This window comes from Mauremys mutica, chromosome 1 (assembly GCF_020497125.1).
Source record: "Mauremys mutica isolate MM-2020 ecotype Southern chromosome 1, ASM2049712v1, whole genome shotgun sequence".
Classification (NCBI taxonomy): domain Eukaryota; kingdom Metazoa; phylum Chordata; order Testudines; family Geoemydidae; genus Mauremys; species Mauremys mutica.
In genome coordinates this window covers 88,551,841-88,574,625 of record NC_059072.1, presented here as the reverse complement: position 1 = coordinate 88,574,625, position 22,785 = coordinate 88,551,841, and the positions used below count along the sequence as shown (strand labels likewise).

At 46.0% G+C, this 22,785-nt stretch overlaps 1 protein-coding gene across 2 annotated transcripts; it reads right to left on the bottom strand.

The window, feature by feature from the left end:
* Positions 1-764: 764 nt before the first annotated feature.
* Positions 765-17,944, bottom strand: WBP11 (WW domain binding protein 11). Of its 2 annotated transcripts, none has more exons than XM_044991702.1 (12): positions 17,929-17,944; positions 14,627-14,740; positions 13,938-13,969; positions 12,546-12,639; positions 11,826-12,022; positions 9,616-9,749; positions 8,600-8,799; positions 6,941-7,132; positions 6,177-6,278; positions 5,096-5,407; positions 2,753-2,935; positions 765-1,906 (listed from the first exon to the last, which is right to left on the bottom strand). In XM_044991702.1, exons 2-12 carry the CDS (start codon positions 14,688-14,690, stop codon positions 1,488-1,490), a joined length of 1,929 nt encoding a protein of 642 aa, XP_044847637.1. In that variant the 5' UTR covers positions 14,691-14,740; positions 17,929-17,944; the 3' UTR covers positions 765-1,487. The 2 variants fall into 2 exon arrangements, with proteins under 2 accessions (XP_044847637.1, XP_044847629.1); XM_044991694.1 differs by lacking the exon at positions 17,929-17,944 and adding an exon at positions 17,647-17,801.
* Between the last annotated feature and the right edge of the window lie 4,841 nt (positions 17,945-22,785).

Genomic DNA, 22,785 nt, shown 5'->3' with positions numbered 1-22,785 from the left:
GACCAAACAGGAAATGAAATTCATAAGTTCCCGGGGCTTTTCCTGTGTACCTCGCTAGTGCAGTGGAGTTCAAAGTGCTGTCCAGAGCGGTCACAATGGAGCACTCTGGGACAGCTCCCAAAGGCCAATACTGTTGATTTGCGTCCGCACTACCCCAAATTCAACCCAGCAAGGTCAATTTTAGCACTACTCCCCTCGCCGGGGAGGAGTACAGAAGTCGATTTTAAAAGCCCTTTAGGTTGATGGAACGGGGTTGGTTGTGTGGACGTGGTCATTTTTAAATCGACCTAACGTGGCTAAATTCGACCTAACCCCGTAGTGTAGACCAGGCCTAAGTTGTTTCTACTTCTAACTTGATATGCTTTCTTATTAGTCCAAGGGACATCAGGTGTAGTCAAGTATTTTAGGCCTGATGTAAGTTAAAGCTTTGCCTGCATAAACAGAGGAGCTTGTTAACTGTTGCGAGCTCCACATTTCAGGTCTCAAAATGACAAGTTCCACCAGCAAAGGTTGGTGGGCAAAGGGAGATTATAAATTACAAGTGAGGGTTATAAATGATACAGCAAAGTACAGGTATTGTGACACACACAGTTTCAGTAGGTTTGCTCACAACTTCATAAAGCATTTTTTAAAAGATTGTACTTAATTCAAAATCTAGCCAGGTGCTTCTTCCATGAGGTTCAGTGCAATAGTCCCTTCCCAGGAGCTATGCACAGCCTTTCCCTATCTGCATTAATACAAATACCAGATCACAAAAAGACAGGTGTTTTAGTACATCAAACATTTATTGTTTTCATGAGACACATTGAAGTTTTCCCTGTCAGCAGGAACCCAACAAGTTGACTCTGGAGGGGACAGGGTGCAAAACTCCCATAAAGTATATGCAGCAAAATACCTTTTTGATAACCCCCTTGCAGGAAATGATCCATCAATCTCACTGCAACTAAAAACACATTACAAAATATTTACAAAAGACAACCAAAATGGAACATAAAAACTTAATGACCAGGTGTGTGTATGAAATGTTGCCAATGTATTTCCAGTACCTCAGGAGTTTATTCTAGCACCCTACCCAAAGCATTCAGGGGGTGAAAAGGTTCCAGTGGGAGTGCCAGACACACTCGTCTTTCAGTACCAGTGTCCCGCAAAATGGAAGAAAGACCCAAGAAAGGTTCCATCATAGTGTCACTTCTGGATTTTAGTCTCCTCTCGCAAAGGGGACAGAAGTGGCAATTCGGGCTCTGAAAGGAAGGCCCCCACCAGAACCTGTCTGCAGTGGTCTCTATTCTGAGCCTGTTGGTAAATTAACCTGTGGGTAGGTGGAATATTCCATCACGCAACCCCCATCCCAACACACACTGAAAATGGGGTGGGGGAGTGGTCTCCTTCAGTGACTGGGTCTATTACAGGAAATACACCCCCTCCCCCACCAACAGTAGTCTGATCTGAGCTGAGCAGGTAGGAGGGTTGACCAGGATGAGGGTACGTCACAGTAGCCCCTCCATTTCCTTCATGAAGGCTTCATACACATCATCCTTAGTCTGCACAGAGACGGGGGCAGAGGAGCCAACCTTAGGGGTTGCTTTGGTTAATTGGTGAGCTGGCTCATCATCATGTTTTCTCTGGGAGACAGCAGAAGCCCCCTTATTCTCACGTCGCACTCGCAGGGCAGTGGGCACAAAGCGGGTGATCTCTGCTTTGGGGTTGGTAATTTGAGGCTTGGCACTGATTGTGGCTGTGGCTTTCTTCTCAATGGTAGCTCCACTGGTATCATCCGCCTTGGGGCGCTGGATCAGACTGGGTGGGGCACTCAGCACCCCTGGGTTTGGAATGGGAGCCGGCGGGAAAAGGCCTGGTGGAGGCCCCAGAGGTGGACGCAACATGCCCGGACGAGGAGGAGGGATACCTGTGGACGGGGGGGACAGAAAGTTTGAGCAAGTGGAAACAGCACTTGGAAACAATCCAGAGAAAACTTGTAAACTGGAGGCAGGGCCCCCGAGTTAGAGTAGCAGTAGGTAATCTTACAAATTGTTTTCAAGCCCCTCAGCATCAGATTGTTCTCCATCAGGAAGAAAGTGCACACACATTTAGGAAATTCTAGCTATTGGCCTTGTATGGAGGTTAAGGCCCCGGTGTTTCCGCTCCCTTGAATTCCTATATATATATCCAGTGCTAGAGCACAAGGGACAACCTCCCATCATGTGAATGAGAATTTCAGAACTATCAGCAGCATGTGACTAGTGGGGTGTAAATAGTCCCTGCTTCAGGAGTGGACAGCTGCAGGGACTGTCCTTTTGTTCTGTGTTTGTATATAGCCTAGCACAATGGGGTCCTGGTCTATGACTGGGGCTCCTAGGCCCCAAGAAAATACAAATAATAATGCGAATTCTAACAGGGAAGTCAATGCAAGAGGCAATCTGGAACAGTTCTGTGATATAGTACAATGAAAACAAACTGACATAATGGGAATTCAGACCTCCAGATACAAGTCTGCACAGAACAGCAAGGACTTAGTCACTAATGTTAAACGAAAGTAACAACTCCAAGAGACCTGCAATGGAGGGGAACAGGTTACGCCGCCTGATGCCGTGCTTGTAGTAATGTAGCCTGAATGTAGGCACATAAGTAGCATGGGATTGTCTGAGGCCAGGGCACTGGGAAAGAACGTTTCCCCATACCACATGTACTAACTCAAGCACCAGTGGGAAGGTTTAAAATGAAATACACATAATAAGGAAGCAGAAAAATTTACCTGGTGGTGCTGGAGGTGGCAAACGAGGTGGGGGTCCACGTGGGGGAGGGCCAGGTGGCAGTCCTGGAGGTGGGCCTGGTGGAGGGCCAGGGGGCCGGCCAGGTGGAGGCCCTGGTGGTAAGAGTCGTGGTAAAGGCCCACGCAGACCTGGCAATCCTGGAGGTCTCAGGAATGGAGGAGCCCCTGAAAATATACACCCAAAACAAAAGCTATTGAACTCATGGGCATAAAAACATGGCATCATGTAATATCAACCACCACCTGATTAAGGGGAGCTGTCTCTAATATCAGCCAACCCTCTACATAACTGATCTTCTAGTCTTATGGTTTCTTAACCTCTTAGACAAAGGCTATGTCTATACTATGTGTACAGATATTCACGCTTGCTCTCACTGAGCTAGTGTGTATAAACAGTAGTGCAGCCAGGGTAGCATGAGTAGCAGAGGCATGTCTGAGCCATGGTGAGTACATATCTACCAGTTTCAGGCAGGTTTGTACTCAGCACAGTTTATCCCTGCCTCCACTGCCACTACCTACCTTTCCATAGCTACGCTATTATTTTCTACTAGCTCAATGAACTCTGGCACAAATAAGTATTCATGAGCAGGAGAATCGCACCCCTATCTTGTAGTGTAGGCACAGCCCCAGACAATGTGGTGTCTTGGCTGGTCAAGCCAAGTCAGTTCTCTCTCTTCTCACCACAATCGTCCCTTCTGTTATCTTATAGCAGAGGCTCCAGTGCTGAGCTGTATTCCCAAGAACACAACATGCTGATGTAATCTTTCCCGTGGGCAGGTATTTGAAAGAATCACTTTGACAAGCTGGTCCCTGAGCTAGAATCATCAGAGATTTCCCATTTGAACAATATGTCAAGATTATGTTAAAGCCTATAATCCTGTCATAATGACATTACCAGATTTTACCCATGTTTTATCCATTCTGGTAGTGCCTCTTTGGCACCTGTGAAAGCCAAGTATCAGAGGGGTAGCCGTGTTAGTCTGGATCTGTAGAAAGTGTGGCACCTTATAGACTACCAGAAGTATTGGAGCTGATGAAGTGGGTTTTCATCCACAAAAGCTTATGCTCCAATACTTCTGTTAGTCTATAAGGTGCCACAGGACTCTTTGTAAAAGCCAGTTACTTGTAAGGATTTTATGCTTTCTTCTTGATGTAGCTGACTGTGCAATATATTATGATGGAGGGTATTTTCTTCCTGATCCCAAGTGGTCATCAGCTTTTGGCTTGAAGCATAAGAACTAAACCTGGGCAGCCTCACAAATCTTAGGGACTGTCACTGAAGAGATCACTGCTCTCATAAAATAAATAACTTTTTGGAAATTTAATGAGTTAATATACTGCAGTATCAAATTCCACAGTTGCGTAAAAAAAGTGTCCTTTCCTCTATTGTGCCAACCTCACAGATTGGTAAAAGGGGAAATCCTATTTCTCCTATACAGTGTTTACAGAGACATTCAAGTGCTCCATGTAGCACCACATTACCAAGACACTTTATTCTAGCACCCACACTTCCTTTTCTGAAGTCTCACCTAGTAGCTATCTGGGAGACTTCTCTCCCCACCATGTACTGCAGTGACTCATTAGCTGTTCTCTCAAATGTCAACAATGCCTGAATTTAAATAACTGAAGATAAGGACTTTAATGTAAGGCCTTTCGCTCTGGAATCTGCTTCCCCCACTGTCCTGGTAGAGTCAGACTTTGTTGATTTCATGGAAACAGTAAAGGTGGAGGGCTGTTGTGGGTTTGGGGTGAGAGGAGCAGAACTGAAGGACATGCCTTGTTTACTTATTAAAATCATGTTTGTTATTCATTGTATGTGTGCACAGGAATAGCACTGGGCTCATGTTATATATGTCCTCACTCTATCAAAGCCAATATTCTATTTAATGAAATTAGAGGGCTAGAGAATGGGTTAGAGAGATTTTCATTTTTAAGCTAATTTCTGCAATCCAGTTCAGACAGGTAGTGGCCAAATCACTCCCCACTGATCTATGTGAAATAAGTTGCTGTCTCCCTCCAGTTCCTGGTAAAATAGGTGCTTACATTGCAAAACCACCATCAGACCAGGCACCAATTGGCCATCTGGCTTACTAGGGACGCACACTACTGAATAAGAATAGTGTCAAATTTCCTTCACCTAAGTATGTTTCCCTTTCCTGGTAAGGGTTGAAACACATTCACAGGACAGTTTAAGAGAAGCCTGCACTGCTACTATAGCTGGTCAGGGAATAACAAGCCAACTCTTGGTCTGCAGGATTGGGATTGGAACCTAACGCTTTTCAGCAGCAGGAAGTTAATTTAAACAAAAATAAGCTCCGTGTTCACCTGGTGGAGGGCCAGGAGGAAGACCAGTAGGTGGTCCTGGAGGTCTCAGGGGAGGGGCAGGAGGTGGTCCCAGAGGGGGAGGCCCAGGCATGGGCGGTGCCTGTATCTGAGTCGGAGGAACAGGCTGTGGCGGTGGTTGCTGCTGTTGCTGTGGCTGAGAGGGTGTAGTAGATGATGACCCAGTCTCTGTACGAGACTCCTCCTTGCGTTGCTGCTGTGGTGTCTCTTCAGACTCAGAATCATCTTCATCCTCCTCTTCCTCCTCTTCTGAATATTCCTCCACTTCTCGCCCCTCCTCAGGGATTTCCTGACCTGAAGACACAGAAGAGACAAGATACATTTATAAGCACCATAGGAAAACCTGAGATGGAAGATCATCTCCGCCCCCACAAAATGGTGATGGGGAGGAGGGAAGAAACTGGCCTCAGTTAGATAGTATACAAAATAGGTAACAGGAACACAGTACAGCTCTCACTGGTAGCACTACCATGGAAGGCTGTATCATCATAACCCCATATTTTCAGGGGTTAACAATCCCTTTGGGGCTGAAATTTCTCTTGCATAACTTCACACAGCTACAGTTTGGGGATTTTTAGGGGGAAACCTGTGGAAAATTGATTTAGCCCTTTGAATTATACAAAAGTAAAAAAAAGTTCACTTTTTTTTTTAAAAAGGTGATTTTATATGAGCAGAGAAGTGAAACAGCTGACACTTCTAAGCTGACGAGTGCAGTTCTTAATGAGGAAGGAAAAATGAGCTCAAATTTGGAGAAAGACAGCTTAGTATCGATGAAGTTATGAGGTTGCCTTTACACATCTGCAGAAGCATCTTTTATGGGCATCTTAATCCTGAAAGACTTTAGAATATTGAGAACATAGTAAAGTTGCTTCAAGAGATAAATTACTTAAACAGCAACTCAGTTTTAAGTTCTTCCCAGCTCTTTCCTCCTCTTAAAAACAGAAATATTAATGTTCCATTAGTCTAAGTTATCTTCATTAGGGTTGAGAAATGAAGCAAGCAAAAATCATTTTTTTTAAAAGCTACATATTTTGTTCACCAGCTAGGGAATCTATGTTCTCACCTGCCATTCGCAACATCATGGCCTGAAGTGGAGTCAGTTCCTTCATGTTCTTTTTCTTTTTCCTTGACTTCCCAGGCATGTCAGCAAACCGCACACTAAGTCCTGCAGAGATAAACACAGGGAAAAGGGAGAGATTAAATGTATACAAGAAAAGTTATCATTTGATGTGGATAGCAAATTAAATATCTCGTGACTCTTCAAAATAGTAAGAATGTTAACATCGGTGTTATTTGCCTTATTACATCCTGCTAACCTAAAATTCCCATCAGTTTCAAATAAATACATTGTTCCTGACTTCCACTCAAATAGTTGAATGGATGGTTGATGCTCTCTTACAGTGAGTGAAATAGTCTCTGTCTATGATTAGCTTGAAATTCAATTAGGTATCTTGTAGTTCTTTTGAAAAGTCTCAAGTCATTAAAGTGTGGTTCTACTCTGACATGGAACTAAAAAATTACCTTGTGGATTTCCTTGTTTCTGACTCAATGCTCCAGGTCAAGTGTATATATATTTTAACAAGACAGCTAAATTTGAATACTAATGTTGCAACCTCAGCCTGGGATCTCAAATTTCAGCTGGGTGCTTTCTGACTCATTTATCAGCAGTAATAAAAATTCTGCAGTAGGAACTTAGGTAATAATTTAGTTAGTTGAGCCAGAACAAAAATCAGTTTGCTCTTCCTTCAGCCTCATGACTATAGAACAAACAGAAATAAGAGTGTCACTTTTCAGGCTATAATGAAGTGGAGTTCCCACCGCACAAACCTGATTTCTTGTCTTCACCCTCCCTTTCATTGTCATTGTCACGATGCAGGAATTCATCGCCTTCGCTGTCTGCATCTGATCTGTCGCTATCACTGTCATCACTACTGTCATCATGCCTGTCTTGATCCATGTCCTCAGGATACCCTTCATCTTCACTGGTACTGGAGGCATCATCATCGTGCCCTCGCTGACCTGAGAACGAGAGAGCAGAATATCAGGAAGCAAAGCACACCGGCGTGGAAGAATGAGAATATACGTCGTCTTAGGTTTATTTCTATAGTTACAGAACCCCCATCCCAGACAAACTCCATTCCAGTGAGGAAAGCACATACATTGTCTAGCATTTATCCTTTAACTCTCCACTTGGAGAGAGATCTGAATCAGTTCTATTTCTGACAGAAGACAGTAATTTCATTTCACTATCTAGGTATGGGGACAGGGGAACAAAAGGGGGGTTAAAAAAAACTCTAGGATGGAAATCTTATTTGAGGTTGTTTTGTTACTAATCCAATCAGCTATCACCATTGCTTGTTTTCTGGCTACTGAACAATATCTGCACCCTAAAATTCACCAGTTCATTTCTGTTTATCCATTTCTACCTTTCTGAATTTCTCTGGTCACTCTACTTTGTGCCTTTTCTAGTCCCCCAAGTCCTAATGTTATGTGTACATAGCACTCCATTATGCGCATAAGCTGATAAACTTAGTTTCACTATGCAATATATGGAGGCCCTGCAGTAATTAAATGAAATTGGAGGGTCTCATTAGGTTTCCCTTCTGGTGCTACTAATCCTACAGGTGCTAATGAGAATCGCATTGGGTGGGAATGAAAGAACATACAAAACTTTTCTGAATGACGCCAGCTGGGGAGATTTTAAAATGCAGGATCCCACAATCTTGCAGCCATGAACCCTGGGGGGAGATTTCTCTCCCATTCAACAATGTACTAGTGTAAAACCAAGTATTTGAAAGTTATAACTTGAAGCTTTGACATTTGTTAAGTAAATGTAATTGATATTAAAATAACTGATTTTAAATTACGCAGCATACCAGCACCTTCCAAGGGGTTTAGGAGCATAACCATTTAAATGAAGGACGCTATCTCCAAAACTAAAGGGGCATGCATCTGAGACTTTTGCTCACAGAAGTCTGAAATGGAAAATCTCTCCCCCCCAGTAGGGTAGTTTTTCAGATGGTTTTGTCCAATCAAATGATAGAGATTTAACTATGGGAAATGGTAGAAAACCCTTAGACTAGAGAATAATTTCCTATTAGCAGCAAAGACTTATTGATATCCAGTCTCGTTTTCCCCCTTTATTCAATTTCATTCCATTCCACTTAACTATAACCATCTAGACAGGTTCTTCATCTCAGAGGATTCAACACCCTTCAACCACTTGCAGATTTATCTTATCTTAGTTATCATTTGACCAAGCTATGTATTTCAAACTTTCATAAGTAAGAAAATTCTGTGAACCTACAGAAACCAGTCTCAGATCATACAAGTCTGCACATTCCCTCCCAGTTAAGTCATAATGGCAATGCCAGTGCACACCACATGCACTGTAGCACTATCGGTGGAAGAGCAGACAGAAGTCAAGGTAAATCTCCAGTACAAGGATAACATGAGGACTAGGACAAAGGAGGAGCAGCTTTTTACCTATGTCAGGACTGTAAGAAATCTCTTCCTCTCGCCTCCAAGGGGCCATCTCTAAAGTGAAGCCTACTTTACGGCCATACATCTGTAGGACTTGAGGTGGGGGAGGCCCTGGAGGAGGTCCAGGGGGCTTCCGACCTGGGGGTAACCGTGGAACACCAAGTCCAGGAGGTGGAAGTACAGAAATGGGCCGGACTGGAGGGCTGGAAATTAAAAAAAAAAATGTGTAAAGGAGATAAACACAAAAATCTGTCCCAATTCCTCACCATCACCTTCACACCAACCATTTAGATAATGATCCAGCTGTCCCTGTCCTAAGTGCTATGAAAATACATTAGAAATTTACAAAAACAGAGTAAGGCATGGTCCTTGCCCAACGAATTTATGAACTGACTCAAAAAAAGGAGGTTACCAGTTAAATGTGGGAGGGTTTGGAGACACTGCTGATGGATATTAGAGATAAGAAAGCTTTATGGAAGAAACAGGCTTAAAGGAAGACAGAAGGAGAAGAGTAAGGACACATGGGAACTGGTGCAAACATAGGGGGCAAAATGAAGACACCATGAAGCTGACAGAAATAAAACGATGCTAAGTAATCAGTAAGAGGAAAGGGAGAGTAGGAGGATGTGAGAGAGAGATTAAGAGGTGGAATAGAAGCTTGAATTTAACACAGCAGCAGACAAGAAGCCTATGAAAGTATTTAAGACAAAAGGGATATCACAGTGAGAACAATGGGAGAAGAGAACTCTAGCAATGGAGCTTAAGGTGGACTAATGTGCAAAAGGAGATATGCAGGAAAACCAGAGACACTTATCAGAGTCAATATGAGAGATGACCAAGGCACAAAGAAGGGTTTTAACTGCAAAAACAGAGGGGAAATACATATAGAACTTAGGATTCATCACTCCCTCAGGACTTCCAATTCCCCTCTCCAAACATCACTTCTATCAACACACACATCCACCTGCAACTCATGGGTGTTCAGCATTTATTATCCCTCCATGACACTTCCCTCTTACCCATAGGCTGATGTTTTCTTGAGGATAGAAGGTGGTTGAGCCCCAGGTAGGGGGATGTCCTGTATAAGGATGTTGGAGGGGGCATGAGGCATGTCTGGCAGGGGTATACTCTCCACCTCAACGTGTTGTGCATTCTGCAAGAAATACAAACAGCAAGCAGGTTAATCTCTTAGCAGGCAGAGGGAAGAGGATCATGTGCACACTCCTCACTTTATAGAATATAGAGGGTAGGGAGTCAGTTCCTTCTCTCTCATAAAAATGGTTGTTCAGAAGGGTGCCTGTCCAACCAGTATGTCACTCTCTGTGTTAGACCCCTGAATAAACATTTGGAGAAACAGATCACGAGCATAAGATAATTAAGGCCTCTTTGGTCAAAGGTAACACACAGAGCTCAGCTAGCTGAAAACATTTCCCCATTCAAATAATCAAAACCTGATCAAGCTTATATTCCTCTTAAGATACTTAGCCCTGGTCTACACAACAGTTAGGTTGACATAAGCTGCCTTATGTCGACCTATGTCAGTGTACACACACTACCACCTTGCTCCTCCGATGTAAGTGCCCTACTACTCAGACATAACTTCACCTCCACAAGAAGCATAAGGCTTAAACAGGAGCAGTAAGGGCTAGGCAGTGTCCTTGTAGATACTGCCTTACTTACATCAGCTGTTGGCTGTCATTCTTGTCAATTTCTGGCTCCATGCTGGAGCCGTGAAATTGACAAGATAGTCATCCCTGCTCCCAGCCCAGGGCAGGCTCCCCGCTTGGAGCTGGGCTGTCGCCAGGGTCCGGGCTCTCCCATCCCAGCTGAGCTGCTACCCAGGCTCCCTGCCAGGCTGCTCCCAGGGTTCATACTCCCCGCTGGGAGCCCAGGCAGCTGCCCCGCTTCCAGCAGAGAGCTGATAGCTGAGAGCCAGGGGTAGTCAGGCTTCCAGCAGGGAACGGAGAGGCAGGGATGGAGCTGGTGGGGAGCCTGAGGGGAAGCCAGGCACCTGGTAGGGAGCTGCAAGTGGAGCTCAGAGCCCGGCTCTGCCTTAGGTTGGTGGAAGCACTCCTGGTGAGGATGCACACTACTGACTGAAGGAGGGTATTGTGGATATGAACCACCACAGTAATTACTGTAGTGGCTGTAAGTCAACCTAATATAGTATCAGAGGGGTAGCCGTGTTAGTCTGGTTCTGTAGAAGCAGCAAAGAATCCTGTGGCACCTTATAGACTAACAGAAGTTTTGCAGCATGAGCTTTCGTGGGTGAATACCCACTTCTTCTGCTTGCATCCGAAGAAGTGGGTATTCACCCACGAAAGCTCATGCTGCAAAACTTCTGTTAGTCTATAAGGTGCCACAGGATTCTTTGCTGAACCTAATATAGGTCGACTTAAGTTTTTAGTGTAGATATGCCCTTAGTTCCCAAACAAAGATATACTGCAAGCAAGAACACCATGTCCTTCCAGAGTATCTGGGAAGCACCCATTATAGCAGGGGTCAGCAACCTCTGGCACACAGCTCGCCAGGGTAAGCACCCTGGCAGGCCGGGCCAGTTTGTTTACCTGCTGCGTCCGCAGGTTCGGCCAATCGCGGCTCCCACTGGCCGCGGTTCGCTGCTCCAGGCCAATGGGGGCTGCAGGAAGCGGCGTGGGCTGAGGGATGTGCTCGCTGCGGCTTCCCGCTGCGCCCATTGGCCTGGAGCGGTGAACCGTAACCAGTGGGAGCCACAATTGGCCAAAACTGTGGACGCAGCAGGTAAACAAACTAGCCCGGCCCACCAGGGTGCTTACCCTGGCGAGCCACATGCCAGAGGCTGCCAACCCCTGCATTATAGGAAGGATTTATAGTTGACTGGGACAGAGCTTAGGGACTCAGATACTACAGCAGAATAACAGAAACACATAAATAAATGCTGAGAGACACTCATTACATGCATACAAACTTAGGAGGGTTTTAAAACAAAAATTAGCTTTATTCATGTTACAAAAGACATATCTCACAAGCCAGGGTATGCAAGATAGTTAGGGCTTCCATTGTAAAACCATTCCAAAACCATCCTTCCCTGTAACCTTCCAAGAAATAAAATATAGTGTATCACAGAAACACTGAGGACATATTGATGGTTCATCACGTTGTCCCTGCTAAAGTACTATGACTGAGGAGGCAGCCAAGGTGCATGGTACGCAGCTTGGTGAGAAGAGGACCAAGTATAGAACAATGTTACCTTGACAGCATCGAAGTATTGGCTGAGCTGCGATCTCTTCTGCTCATACTCTACTTCCAGCTTGCGCAATTCTTTGTAGATGTCAGGATTCTCCTTCTCGTAGAGCCGCAGAATTCGCTCAAAGGTCTCACGCAGCTTCTTACGCTTGTCCTTCAGCACCTTCTCATTAAGTTGTGGCTGCTGTACTGGGTTAAACTCTGATCCAGGAGAGTAGGACCAAGGCAACAAACAATTCCAAAAAGGATATTATAGGACTTGCAACAGAAGCCACGATTACCCAATTGCATATACTGCACACATGTTCGATATAGCAACCTCTGGAGACACTGACAGTGACTATCTGGAGACCTGAGGGAAAGCTGATTCAGAGCCTTAAGGGGGTCTCCTTTTACACAGTCATTAGAGACAATATGCACCATTCCTATCCTTTTGTCTTTCATAGGAACGCCTAGTCATCCAAAATTCTCCAATATCCAATTACCTTGAAAAAGTTCACCATCTATTCCCATTCCACGAACCATTTACCCACTTTCTTCTCCAATCCTTCTAACAAGCAAAAGCCAGTATTTGGCAAAGTTTCCACAGTTACAACCCACATAGTCACTCCATTAACCCTTAAACCCATCTTGTCCCATCTCTCAATTCTCACCTCCCATCTTACCTGATCCTTCCATCTCCCCTCACCTTAAATGCAAGTCCCTCCAGATGGTACCCACTCACCCATCTCATCCAATTTTTCCATGTCCCGAATTATCTGTTTAGGATCTTTCATCTTAAGTACAGCTGCTCGTACCATCATCCGCTGCTTCTTGTTCTGAGAAGGTCAGAGAATAAAGAGTCAGGAATAATGTTGTTGTTCTAGGATAAATAGGGGGACAGATATAATCTATATCATCACATTTCTCTTTGTAATTCGGGTTTCCGGGACTTCTAAATGTGCTCAAAGAACTCCCTCAGAAAGAGATATAAATTAATCCAGTGGTCCCCAACGCGGCGCCCACGGGGGCATCTTAATGCGCCCGCATCCTGGCCCCGGGGAGAGCACCCGCTGGCATTTCGGTGCGGACGCCTCTCGATGACGCCACTTGTCACTGACAAATGATGTCATCGAGAGGCGTCACCCCCGAATTTCGGCAGGTGCTCCACCGCTGCAGTGGTCCTTCGGCTGGCACCCGCCAGCCAAAAAGGTTGGGGACCACAGAATTAATCCATTCTTTTCAAAGTGCTTTACAAATGTTAATCACTCCAAACCACCCTGTAAGGTCCATTTTAAAAGTGAGTTAAGCAGTGGCTCTGAACCTTTCCAGACTACTGTACCCCTTTCAGGAGTCTGATTTGTCTTGCGTAGCCCCAAGTTTCACCTCACTTAAAAACTACTTGCTTAGAAAATCAGACATAAAAATACAAGTGTCACAGCCATACTGTTACTGAAAAATTGCTTACTTTCCCATTTTTAACATATAATTATAAATCAATTGGAATATAAATATTGTAATTACATTTCAGTGTATAGTATATAGAGCAATATAAACAAATCATTGTGTTATGAAATTTTAGTTTGTACTGACTTTGCGAGTACATTTTATGTAGCCTGTTGTAAAACTAAGCAAATATCTAGATGAGTTGATGTACCCCTGGAAGACTTCTGTGTACACCCAGGTTGAGCTAAAGTACTTTTGGGTATTCCATATACACTGTTTCCCTGCACTGCCAATTGTTGTAAAATTAGTCTTTTTCCTCCCCACATTTAAAAATGTTTCTCCCACCCAGTTGCTTTGGAAAAGATCCACACAAACAACAGGGGGACACAAAGTGCTATAAAATGAACAAAGTAAACAGGGAGAAAAATATCTCCTTTTTTTTCCCCTTCTATTTTAGGTATTACAAGTAGAAGTTGCAGGTTAACAAAATTCAGACAAACGTGATTTAAGCTGACAACATTCCTTTAAATTACTTGGTCAGACAACATTTTCCACAGAAAGAAAGTGACTCCTGAGGAGCCAACCAGAAAGGCTGGATTCTACCTATTGTCTCAAGCCTAACAGTTAGGAATGTGATGCATATTAGAATGGTGCTAGCCAGGTGTTCTTAGTGATGGTAATAGTGTCTTACCTTCTTCAGCTCCCTCTTCCGGGCCTCCTTTCCTGCAGAGGAGAGAAATGACTAAATGAAAAAGAAGCAAATATAGTCCTAATTCTTCCCTTGTGACTACTGGAGTTCTGTTTCTTAACAGCTTGTGATTTAAAAGCCAAATTTTATCCACCCCCACTTTCACAGTCTCAGATATTTGATTAAAAACAATCATATTTCATACCCATTATAGAAGAAGGAAGGTGATAGATGGCCATACTGGCAACCCTACTCCTCCAAAAGCAGAGATATTTCTATACACACACCCCTGACTGATGTAACAAGTTCTGGAGTAAGGAGTCTTTAAGACTATAGGAATTTAATGCTCATTAAATGATTAACACCCAAGAAACTGAAATATTCTATGCACAGAATAGAAAAAAAAAATTTTTAATCTACATTTTGGACAAACTTAAAACATTGCTAATCATAACCATCTGAATTATTTCATAGTGAGAGCTGATCTTTTTGCTTGTTTCTAGATGCTTATCTGCCCATCAGAATCTTAGTAGTTACATTAATGCAGGAGGAATAGATGTGTGTAGTCTTGTTTCCTCCTCTAACTACACAATGCTTGTGGAATCTGACCTGACTCACAACCAGCTTTCATTCCCATCTTTATCTCAGATGAATTAACCATGCTTACAACAAGAAATTTAGTGAATACTTACGGGCCTGGTCTGTAGGGTTCATGAACTTCCCACTCTTGGTGGAGGATGTTGATCTCCGCCCCATTTTGACCAATTTTCTTTATTGCTTCAATAAAACGGGGGAAAAAAAGACACCTGAAAAAGAAAAAGCCACATCACATGCTGTATGTAGTAGTCAGCATACTCCAATTCCTCCTCTTCCCCCCCGCTCCCCACATTAGTGCTTGTTTTCCCAGAAACTCAAATGTCTATCGCCTCCCTAAATCCCAGCTCTCAAGAATGTGCAGAATGCCACTGCAGACTCAGGCAAACATACAAAGCTGCACAACCACACCATTTCGTCAGCAAATGACTACTGCATCTCATTCATTTCAATAATCAAATGAAAAGTATAATGTTTGTATTTACTAGGGTTTTGCACACTTTGTTGCTTCTGTAATCAGAGTAGAGCCCTGCAACTCAACCTAAGCCCAACTACAAGTGTCGGGCCCAGGTTAGGTTTGAAAACAACCAGACCCTCTTGGGCTCATGTCTGCTCAGCGATGGGGTCAGCACAGCAGTGGCTGCATGCTCTGCTCCTGATGGCCATCACCACCTTGCTGCGCTGTATGAGCTGCAGAGTGAGCATGCTGAAGAGTTCAAGTGCCTCTCACTCTGCAGCTCACAGCACAGCAGGAGTCACTGGACAGCAGGAGCATGGCCCACAGCTGCTGCAATTCCAACAGCCAGGGCAGGAGGAGAAGAGCAGTGCTGATTCAGGTTTGGGGACAAATCTCAGGGTTGGGTTGGAAAATGACTCAATCCTCTAGGGCTTAGTCAGCTGGGTTTAGGTCTGGTTCAGACATTAGGCCTGAACAGACTTGTAGGGCAGAGCTCATTGCAAACACCAGGGGCTCCTTCCATTCCTCCCTCTGCCCCTGCACCAACTCCCCGTATGCCATCATCTCATCCCTCTCTATTTCAGGGACTCCCTGAAACACTCCTAACCTCATGACAGGATCTCCAAATGCCATTCAATCCTCCCACTACAAGGTCCTCCATTCTCCCCCTTACCAGGGGTTCAGTGTGATCTCCCATTTCACCCCCATGCCAGGGCTTGTCCCACATTCCTCCTTCCCACATAACTGGGGTCCCTCTTCTTTTCACACTCCTCAACTGGCCTACATGCCATGGCTCTGTGTCCCCCCACTCTCCTTCCTTTATTACTTCTCTTCTTTCTGTCTGGGAGATAAACCACTCAGGATGTGAACATCAAACTCTATTGGGAGGATGGGCAGAGAAGAGACAGGGTATTGTTATGTTGCAAGGTGTTGGCTTCATCAATGAATTATTTAATCTGTAAACAACTACAGAGGTACTTGAAGCTGTGGGCAGCTCTGCTAAATCAATGGCAGGAGCTCTGCATATCCCCCCACTTTCCCCTTCTCAACTTCCTCAAAATCAATAGGGTTCTTCTGCCCATTGATATCTAGAACATTCTTTGAAATTTTAGAATTGATCCGATGCAGTGTTCAAAAGTTATTGTGTTCCATTAAACAACCAACCAAATGGAAACATGACATCCAGTTGAATCTAAGGCTGCACAAGCTCTGTGGTCCTGTTACAGCCTACCATGTATACCTCTCTGTACACTCTTTCCATACATCCAGTACCAATCACCTCTCTATCACAGGGATACCAGTTTATCATCTGTCCTCTTTTATGTGAAGAGTCTCAAAAATGTGCATTGTTGAACATCTGGATTTAGAATTTCTCTTCATAAATTGTCTCTCTAGTACAAAGTGTGAAGATCTGTCACCACACTAATCTTTCCTCTTTTTATTCAAATGCTCTAATTTCATTATCTGGAGCTATAAAGTCCTGTGGCATCTTATAGACTAACAGACGTATTAGAGCATGAGCTTTTGTGGGTGAATACCCACTTCGTTGGATGCATGTTGGTCATGCATCTGACAAAGTGGCTATTCACCTACAAAAGCTCATGCTCCAATATGTCTGTTAGTCTATAAGGTGCCACAGGACTCTTTGTTGCTTTTACAGATCCAGACTAACACGGCTACCCCTCTGATACTTGGAGCTATAAAGTTTGAATATGAAGAATGTGTAATGAAACTTTTAATCATCCGTCATATAATGAGAATTATAATCATATGATTGCCTTTAAGGCACTGAGAAGTGCACTAAGGTGGCATTAGGTGCCCTCAGTATGTTAGCAGATTGGGCCATTACTGAAGAGCTAGGAATGATTGCATTCAACATACTGTTTAATTCAACATTTGTAAAATGATTTTATCTGTACTGTCTGGTTATAAAGCACCCTAACAGCCATGTGTATAACTAAAGCAGTCTAGCTTTTGCATTCACTGATAAAATAAGCCATCTCTTACGGATAGTTAAGGCGAAACGAGTTTGATTTCTCAGATCCTTCTTTCTCTAACCAAGAACGCTATGGGGTGGGGAGTTAACAGATTTATACCTCTCACATAAGGGTCACAAACGCTGCATTTTTCAGGTATGTAATACCGAGGTCGCCTCCCCCACCATCCCGCTTTGAACACCCTGAGGGCACCAAACCCTCGGGTCATGAACATGTTCGCAGCCTTAACGTCACCTTGTCTCTGTGCAAGACAGTTAGGTACAAGCCCCCTCCCATGTACAGACTCCAGGCCTGCAGGACACGAGGTCCGAGCCCACAGTGAGCCTGAGGCACGGAGGCGGTTGGGAACAAGCCCTGGCTCTGCTGACCACAACCGGCCTGATGCCGATACCCGCCCCCGCCGCCTGAGAACTTCCCCGGCATCGCGGCTCCTTCCCCGCAGGGCCGCCGGCCCGCGTGCGCCGGCAGGCGGGGGGGGGGGGGAGAGAACCCGCTCCCTCTCCTACGGCTCCGCGATACCCCCGGTCCCGGGGCTGCTCCTCTCCCCCTACCCGGGGGGACGGGGGGGGGAGCGGAGACGAGCGCGGGGCAGCAGCCCGGGACGCGCAGGAGCACCGCGGGCGGGCGGGCGGTCTCCCAGCCTGCTCTGCTCCGCTCCTCTCACCCCTCTGAAGGGAGCGAGCCGAGCTCCTCTGCCGCGCTGCGGGGCGGCGGCGGCTTCTACGCTCTCCCCTCGGCTCCTCGCCGCCTCGGCCTCGCCGCCATCTTCAATGGTCGCGGGCGGGCGGGACGTGCGCGCCACTTCCGCCCCGGAACCGCCGCTTGGGCGCGAGAGCCTTCAAAGTGCCGGAAATCAGCAGCCAGAGCGTCGCCCGCCTCGGGCCGGTCTGAAACAGACCTCCTCAGACTCTATGGTGCGGCGGCGGGGGGAGGGAAGCCCACTCACCCGAGAGGAGGTCACGTGACGCTGCAACGGGCGGGGCGGTAACAGCGGAGAGGGGGCGTGTCCCGGCTCTGGGGACGCCGCGAGGCTGCGCGGGCCGAGAGCGTCCGATGGGCTGGGGGCGGGACTACCTATGTCCCACCCCCCTGTTTCCGGGGTCGCCAGGCTGCGTCACCCTCTCCGAGCTCCCCCCATCCTTCGCCCCCCGCCCCGCCCCTTCGTGATGTCACCCGCCCTGCTCCCAGCCTCTGCTCTCGCGCGGCCTCTGCCCCCCTGGGCTGTGCCCGCTGCCCCTGGGGCCTGTCCCGGGCGTAGCTGAGCCCGCTGCGTCTTCGGCCCCGCGCACCGGGGGAAGGTGCTTTGGGTTTGCGCCATCCAGCCCCGAGGGGCAGCCGGGGAAGGGCTTGTCTGCACCTGAAAGGCTACAGCACGTCGCTGCCGCGCGTCAGTGTGGCCACGGCCTGCGCCGATAGGAGGCGATCTCCTGCCAGCGCAGCTAATCCACCTCCCTAGGCGCTAGGTCCATGGGAAAATTCTCCCATCGGCCTTGCACTGTACACTGGGCGGTGGATTTTCACTCCCCCGAGTCACACAGCTGGGTCAACCTAATTTTTTACTGCAGACCAGACCTAAATTTCAGGCACCAAATAGGCCTCCTGCAGGTTTCCTGCGCTTTCAGTCTCTCTCTTCTCTGCTCCTACTGCCTAATATGTCCTGTCCATTTCAGGCCAGCACTTCCAGTGTATACTGGTGCTGGCTTTCCTCTCTTGCACCTGGTCCAGGCTAAATGTAGATACATGTAATATTACCAACTCCACACAGTCAAGAATCATGAGTCAGTTCTCTCCCACCGCCCAAAAAATCTCGAGATTGGTTTAAAAATATTGGGTTCTTTTTATTTGCATTATAGTTTTTGAACTTTATGCTGCACTTAATTAACTTTTTCAAACTTTCCTCTAAAGCCATGAGCACTGGAGCCTTCTTTGCTTTAAAGCTGAAATTCTTACATAATTACACATTTCCAGGTGCTGGGACTTGAAGAAAAGCACCAAATGTTACAAGTCTTGGCAGTACTGTTATATGGCAGGGTGCTTTAAACACCAGTAGCCACTTGTACCCTGATCTGCATGGGGGTTCTCATCTTTGCTGCCAATAGGGAAGCTGAACTAGTAGCAACATGGGGAAATTTTTTACCAAAAAATAAAGTTCCTAGTGGTTACAACTGTAATCTCTATCCTTGTTTTTGTTTTTTGTTATTTTTTAAGTCCTTCCTCAGTTACTTCCAGTCTCTTGTCACACACCCTTTCCCCCTTCATCATTCTCTCTCAATGACTTTTCCTTCCTTCCTTCCTCTCCATCCAGGGTTGGTCAAAGCGCAATTTTTTTTACAGCCCTGAGCATCATAGCTAGGTTAATCTCAATTTTTAAGTGTAGACCAGGCCTAAAAGGTGACTTGATTATGGTGAATTATAACCTTCATGGGGAGCAAATACCAGGTACCAATGCTCTTTAATCTAGCAGAGAAAAGTACAAGAACCAATGGCTGGAAGTTAAAACCAGATAAATTCAAATTAGAAATAAGGTGCATGTTTTTAACAATGAGGCTGATAACTTATTGGAAGAAACTACCAAGGGAACTGGTGGATTCTCCATCTCTTTATATCTTCTGATCAAGACTGGATGCAAACACAAGTATTAGGTCTCTATGCAGGTGAAACTATGTGGAATTCTATAGCCTGTGTTATACAGGAATTCAAATGATGATTTAATTGTCCCTTCTGGCCTTGAAATCTGTGAATACATTAATCAAACTTCTGGTTAAGTATCTACAAGTCCATAAACTTTTTCCAAGCTCTTTGGTCTGGGATTGTTATGAAAACAGAAATTATAATTTCAGTTAAGTTGGACAATAAGTATAGCATTTTCTCTCAGTTATTTTGATATTTCAGGTCTCTGGAAGTCACTTAAGTGCATAGGCAGGTGACAATTATAGATACACGGAAAATATTAATCAAGATTTCTCCCCTTCTTCCCTGAACCTCAGGAAACATTTGGGAGGGATCACGTTAATTTTGGAGTGAAGTTTCAGGTCTTGTACATTATCAGAACCAGTCAGACCTATAACCTAATCAAATATATATTTAGCTAAAATGAAGCTGTGTGGTCAGAAGTGAAAAAGTCTGATGGCTGTTTAGTTGCCTGTGTGAAATGAGTTGGTGATCACTCAGTCGCGTTTCTGCTGCACAGGTGCCCACGTCACAAAAGTTGCCATACATTTGGGGCACTAACTGACCCTTGGCAGTTTCACCAGGCAAGCTAAGGACTAAATGAGCCCTGTGAACAAACACCTCTATAACCCTTAGAAATGGTCCTGGTTGTCTTGTGACACTTCCCCCTGGCAGATGATGACCCACCAAGTAGCCAGAAGAACAAACACATGGTACTGGCAAGAGGACTGGGGAAAGCACACATTCTTTCCTATTTCAAGAAACATTGTTTCACTTGCAGATGACACTTAGAAGGAGAAATAGCTAGGCTGCTTCTATTCTGCCTTCTCTTTATTGACTCTGCGGGCAATTGGGTGCACACTGCATTTTTTTTTAAATAAATAAAAACACAACTGTAAATAATATGTAAGTGGGGGATTGGTCCCACTATTGTGGGGAACTTTCCTGTCTTATACATTACCTCAGTAGCATTGGCTAGCGAAAGAATCTGAGTCCTCGTTCCCACTCCCTTTATCCAGAGGCCTGCCTGACCTCGAGGACTCCCCTGCCACTCTCCTGTGTGGCAGAGTCCTCGTAACTGCAATAAGGCTGGGCCCAGGATTCCTGGGGGGGCTTAACCCCCAATCTTGTCATGGTCACTTAGGACAGGAGCTAGGGTGTCCCCACTCCAAGGTGCTTTCTCTCCACTGGATGCTTCCCCAACCCACTGATCATTACATATAGTTCAAGCAAATACAATGTATTAAACAGCAATCAATATAAAAAATAAGGAAAAATGGGAAAGGTTAAAGGAAAAGACATAACCCTGCTCTGTGGCACGGGGACATCACAAACAGCAGTTTCTAGAATAGAAGGGAAGTTCACAGTCTGTTCCTCACATGTGCCAGGCCTCCTGCCCAGGCCCTGGCTGTGCTGCAGGGATGCTATGGATCGGACACTTGCTCTGGCGGTGACCACACACCCTCAGGCTCTAAATGGCAGGCCCTTTCTTCCCAGCATCACCCCATGCTGTCGGGGTTATGATCCCCCTCCAAGTCTGGCCTGTCTCCAGCTCCCTGGGCTGCTTTTCTGGCCCCTCTGGCTCTGGTTGCTGCAGCTCTCCTCCCAGCACAGGTTAGTGTTTTGGATCAGAACGCCTGGTTAAAAAGGGACTCTGGTGGCTCCAGTCGGCAGTGTTAAAAGTCCAGTAGGCAGCACAGTGGGGGTCTGGGCCTAAGGGAGGCTCCCTGCCTGCCCTAGCTCCGCACAGCTCCCAGAAGTGGCTGCCAGGTCCCTGCAGCCCCTAGACCGATGATTCTCAAACTTTTGTTTTTCCGCAGACCACTTGAAAATTGCTGAGGGTCTTGGCAGATCACTTAATGATCTTTCCAAATGTTGTTTGTACCGTTAGCTAACTATTGAAAAGCACTTTGGATAAAAACGCTATATAAAAAAAACCTTAATAATAATTGACATTTTTTGTTCTATAGATAAAAGCACACAACTCATATTTTAATATCAGTAGCCTTACCTTTCTAATGCGATGAATGTGCCCTCTCTCCCCCACTGCAACAGCCCCCGAGCTGGGGCTGGGAAGGAGGGCTGTCTCTCCCTAGCAGCCGCAGCCCTAGAGCTGGGAAAAGTTGCCTCTTTCTCTGCACCTCAGCCCTGCACATCCCAAATTCCCCCCACCCCTTCTTCTCATCCCACTGCCCCCTCCCACCTATTCCCTATTCCCCCAAGACCACCACCTCATCTTACATGTGCGTCTTCTCCATGGTCCAGGCACCTAATTAGTGGAGCCATGGCTGCACAGCTCCACTAACTAGGTGGGTGGCCCTTCATTCTCTTGTGTGCAGCCGCCATGGGGCGCACCTTAGAGGGAACTACCCACAGACCACAGTTGAGAACCTCTGCCCTAGACACATGGATGGTCAGGGAGGCTCCGTGGGACACTGCTCCTGCCCCAAGGACCGGCTGCACAGCTCCCATTGGCTGAGAACCACGACCAATGGAAGCTGTGGGGGCAGCACCTGTGGGTGCATGGGTAGTGTGCAGAGCCTCCCTGGCCACCCATGCACCATGGGGCTGCAGGGAACGGGACCCTGCACCTGAACCCCCTCCCACACCCCAACCTCCTACCCCATCCCAGAGTCCCCTCCGGCACCCCAAGCCCCTCATCTCCAGCCCCACCCCAGAGCCCGCACCCACAGCTGGAACCCACACCCCTCCCACATTCTGAACTCCTTGGCCCCTGTGGAAGTAGAGGAAGAACTGACAGGGATTTCAATGCAAACAGTCACCTCTGTGAGCAAGAGTCATGCTAACTGTAACCCTAATAATGCGAGATTTGTAGAAGCGAGGATTGTGTGAGGCGAGTGGGAAAGAACTGTGTGAGAAGTTCTTGCGACCTTGTGTCGATAATGAGGAATGTAGACTGGCGTCTACATAGAAGTGAGAAAAATAAGATATCAAGATGGCCTATGTATAAACAAAATGCAGCTGTTGCTTATTATTGTATGTAACAAAGAGTATAAATGCTTGCTGTAATTGTTTACCTGTGGAGAGACCTGCCTAGGACTGGGGAAACCCTGCGTCCTAGCGCACTCCCTCCCTCTATGCAATCGTAAAAAGAAAATAAAGTTTTTGATTT

Coding starts and splice junctions, on each gene's coding strand:
- WBP11 (XM_044991702.1), bottom strand. CDS start 14,690: ATGGGGCGGAGATCAACATCCTCCACCAAGAGTGGGAAGTTCATGAAC. Junction 7,133..8,599: donor TTCTTACAGTCCTGACATAG/GTAAAAAGCTGC, acceptor TCTCGTTCTCAG/GTCAGCGAGGGCACGATGAT. Junction 5,408..6,176: donor CATGATGTTGCGAATGGCAG/GTGAGAACATAG, acceptor CTGTGTCTTCAG/GTCAGGAAATCCCTGAGGAG.